General features: G+C 38.1%; 1 protein-coding gene across 2 annotated transcripts in view; it reads left to right on the top strand.

Annotated features, from left to right (window-relative positions):
- The window catches only part of LOC105459531 (POU domain, class 2, transcription factor 1-like), a 118,724-nt gene extending 115,117 nt beyond the window's left edge, over positions 1-3,607 (top strand). Inside the window, exons 7-10 of one of the 2 annotated variants that reach the window (XM_011705650.1) lie at positions 1,548-1,610; positions 1,903-2,192; positions 2,431-2,727; positions 2,882-3,607. In XM_011705650.1, the coding sequence (XP_011703952.1) occupies positions 1,548-1,610; positions 1,903-2,192; positions 2,431-2,727; positions 2,882-3,122 (891 nt within the window). In that variant the 3' untranslated portion in view covers positions 3,123-3,607. The remainder of the gene's footprint in view (positions 1-1,547; positions 1,611-1,902; positions 2,193-2,430; positions 2,728-2,881) is intronic. The other variant, XM_011705651.1, reaches the window with a different exon arrangement.
- The last annotated feature ends 620 nt before the right edge of the window (positions 3,608-4,227 follow it).

The raw sequence follows: 4,227 nt of genomic DNA, 5'->3' as shown, positions 1-4,227 counted from the left end.
CACATCTCATTTGTGCGGCCCTTCTCGCGAGCGATCTGAATGGACCGGGGGCTTTGCATTTACGGAAAAAAAAATCGTCTATAGAATCCGTCACGACGTGCGCGTGCAACTATAGTCTCCGGGAAAAATCAACAAAACGACTTCGAGCTTTAGCACACTTAATGGGCAGCCGCGTTCGCCGTGTGTATTATATATTTATTGTGCACGCACACGTACACGCGTATTTGCGCGTAGGGCCCCTAGATATTCCCCGTCTCTCTATCGGAAGGTACCGCGCGATGCAACAAGGTGGGCTTAGGGCCCTTCGGCACCTTGCCCCGGGGTGCCTTTTGTTACCTCACACGTGGCTAGGATGTTTCCTTTTTTCGTCGCGCTCCTTCTCCTTCTAAGCTACAGAAGGATCTTCCTCGTGTATTCTTCCTTCTTCTTCTTTTTTTATTCGTGTGGAGTATTAAGACAGGCACACGACCTTCTTCACTCGGGAAATCGTTTCTCCGAGTACAACCTGCCCCTTTCAACCCCTTCGCGGGCGGTTACGCGTGTGCGCCACGTGGAGGACTTTTGTGGCCTTATCTGCCACAGAGGTTTAGTTTCTTCACTCAAAGATCAGCGTGAGCCTTTTGTATCCTCAATTTGAATCACTGTAAAATGTTCTTTTTTGTTCTGGATAATTGTAAAATATTTTAGGACATTTTAACATAAAATAACTTTTTTATCGGAATCTCTCGTAAATTGAAATAAAATAAAATACTATAGACACACAGGTCATAAAATGCTTTTGTGTTTACGTTTATGTTTGTTAATTAAGTTCCATGAAAGTTAACGCACATGCACTAATTTTGTTATCAATCGTCGCTTTCTCGCAATAGGAAAATACGTTATCTGGTATTACTGTAAATATTTTTTAATCGGTGTCCTGTCTCTTAAACACGAGGAGATCAACTTTGAAGTTAAACGAAATGTCTCTTGTAGACGATAACCTGTCGCGGTTGATCCCGCACGTGGCTCAACTCGAGGCGTTTCCGTAGGGTGTCTTAGCGGCCACAATGCGCATAAACTAGCTGCTCATACACCGGCGACACGCGACCAACCCCGAACCCTTTCCGACCCGGGATACCGTTGCCCGTGATGCGAACCCTTCATTCTCATAATCGAGTATCGTGGCTAAGGAATAGATGAAGATAATCGATCGGACAGATTCAACCCTTGGAATTATATTTTTCGTACCTGTATGCACGCACGAGCCTGACACGTGCCGCGCGTCCCGTAAAAACACCGAGACATTTATTATTTTCAAGACTGACATGCAAAATTATACACGAGTGATTATACAACTGTGCCTGTATTTTTGAATTACAATGCTCGTTTACGGACATTTTATATTTTTACGACCACAGAAATATGATAAATCAATTATAAAGCTGCAAGCTCTCTATTTTGAAATACGATTTAAAAAACATCGCGAAAATGAATTTCTATTATAAAGAGAAATGAAGCATAGATGACCATTATCTTGATTTTCACCAATGGTCGTCAACGTCTTGCAGGGGCTGTTGCAGAGCGGTGGCTACCCAACAAGACCAAGTCATCCGCGCTCACAGTCCATGCAGGTACGATTTAGGACAGAGTTGTATCCAGGCATTGTTGATTGTAAAATTTATTCGCAGACAAAAGCATGAAAATTATTTTATAATAATAAAAGATAACATTTTTTTGAAAATAATAACAGTACATTATCCAGACCACATTTCTAAATGTCTCGATACAACTTTAATTTGCATGTTTAAGGATCTTTATAACTGCGAACGATTTTGATTATTTTATATAATTATCTTAAACATTCTGACGTATGTGTGTGTTTTCAAATAATTTAAAATTTATAAGAAAAACTAAAATCATTAGGTACAAGCGGCAGCGCAGTTGCTACAGAAGCAGCAGGTTCTTCAGAATAGCAGCAATTTGGTCGGACGAAATTTGGCGCAGAGATCATCGCCACCACCTAGCACACCGCCAGCGATAAAACCGACAAGATTAGAACCGTCGCCGGAGGAAACAACGGATCTTGAAGAGCTAGAACAATTCGCGAAAACGTTCAAACAAAGACGGATCAAGCTTGGTTTTACTCAAGGAGACGTTGGACTCGCCATGGGCAAACTCTACGGCAACGATTTTTCCCAAACTACGATCTCCAGGTAAATTTCATTTAAAGTTTTTATTTAAGTATAATTTTCGGACAAACTCTAAAAATGTTTTAAAAATGTCTTTATATTGTTCTGAGTTTTTTAATTGTTTATGCATATTGAGTTTATGCATTACACGAGTTATTTTTTTTAATAAAAATGCGTTATAAAACTTTATTTAACAAATAAGTAATAGTTACTATATAGCTCTAGTAATAAGTTAAGCAAAATCGATGATTCTGCATTTCAGGTTCGAGGCACTGAATCTTTCCTTCAAAAACATGTGCAAGCTGAAACCATTGTTACAAAAGTGGCTAGAGGATGCCGATAATTCATTGAACAATCCTAACTCTCTATCGAATCCACTTACGACACCGGAAGCGATTGGCAGGCGGCGGAAGAAGAGAACGTCGATAGAGACCAGCGTGAGAGTGGCCCTCGAAAAGGCTTTTATCCAAAACCCAAAGCCCACGTCCGAAGAGATAACCATACTAGCAGATAGCCTTGCAATGGAGAAAGAAGTGGTTCGTGTGTGGTTTTGTAACAGGTAGATATTAAAATTGTTAAGATATACGCATAGTTGGATATACGTGAAAACATTTTTTTCCCCTTTTTTTCTTTATTACGATGCGGATATAAAAGATTTCGAAGATTTTTCATCGATTTACATTCTCTTCAAACAACATGTAATTATGTTTCAGGAGACAAAAGGAAAAGAGGATCAATCCACCAACCGCTGCGATGGGCAGCCCAACAATGACGTCGTCTGCGCCTTCAGTGTTCGCTTCCCTTGCCAATTCCATCTCTGGTAGCCCTCTAGCGCTCACAACGCATTCCTCTAACGCGGGCCACTCGCATCCTCATCCAGCACCCATACCTCTCGCTTTAGTAACTTCATCAGGCGGCAATTACCATCCGCTGAACAACAAGTCTCACGAGTGACACCAACAAGTGGCCCATCAAGGGGACACTCTCTATCATCAGCATCATCAACAATCACCCCCACAGCAGCAGCAGCAGCATCATCAACAACAAGCTCGACGCTTGTGCAATCTATCGGAATTCTATCATTAATCGATGATCTAATTTCTTGAAGCTATTAATCGAGATAACATTTCGGAGTATTGGATCTCAACGATCAAACTAACTTCCGTATTCTTTGTTTAACAGCATTGAGTTAATTTATCCATTCTTGACCTCTCTTTCAATCCCAGTTTATATTTTAGTATTTCGATTTTGAAAAGAAAATCAAGACTAGACAAGTTAACTCGGCATTTAGCAATTAGCATCATCGATGATGAAACCAAATGGAATTCCATAATAGCGTATAAGAAATAAAGAATTCATGAAGAAATCACAAAGAGAATCCAAAAGAAAACAGTGTTAATCAATTTTATATACAAGTTAATTGAGAAGTGATTGAACGAGAAAATGCAAAATGAGTGAAATATTATGAATGAGACAAATATAAATCCATGTTAAATATGCATCAAACAACCCGCAGTTGTTGTTTGTAAATATTTAAAGGGTATACGAAGACACGCTGCGTATTAAATATAGCATGAATATTAATATGCACTTTTAAGTATACGGAAAAAAATAATAACTAATTCGGCTGAATGCATTAGTGTGCACTAGGACACATTACAGACTGTTGTATAAAAATTAATATAAAAATGTAAGCATAATATACATAAACGTTGGATCGGCTAAATGTTCAACATAAATCAATTTATTTAACAATAATAGGCTACACATTCCACTAATCGAAGACGATTATGTATATTATATTTACACACCAAAATAGATAATATATAACATACTTTTTAATTTGTAATAGTGCAAATTAATATATCCAATCGCGCACAAATTCGTTATAAGATTTTTTTATCTGTATATGAGGCAATTACGAGAGATTATTATTATTAGGACAATTTTTTTGAACGGAATAGCTTTAATTTTACGTAATTTTATACGTAAATTTCAAAGAATATAAAGTGAAACATATTAGAATATATCATTTTCCTTTCTCATTTGAAAACCATTC

Source organism: Wasmannia auropunctata, unplaced genomic scaffold, assembly GCF_000956235.1.
Source record: "Wasmannia auropunctata unplaced genomic scaffold, wasmannia.A_1.0 LD334185.1, whole genome shotgun sequence".
NCBI lineage: Eukaryota > Metazoa > Arthropoda > Insecta > Hymenoptera > Formicidae > Wasmannia > Wasmannia auropunctata.
This window is presented reverse-complemented; position numbering and strand designations above follow the sequence as displayed.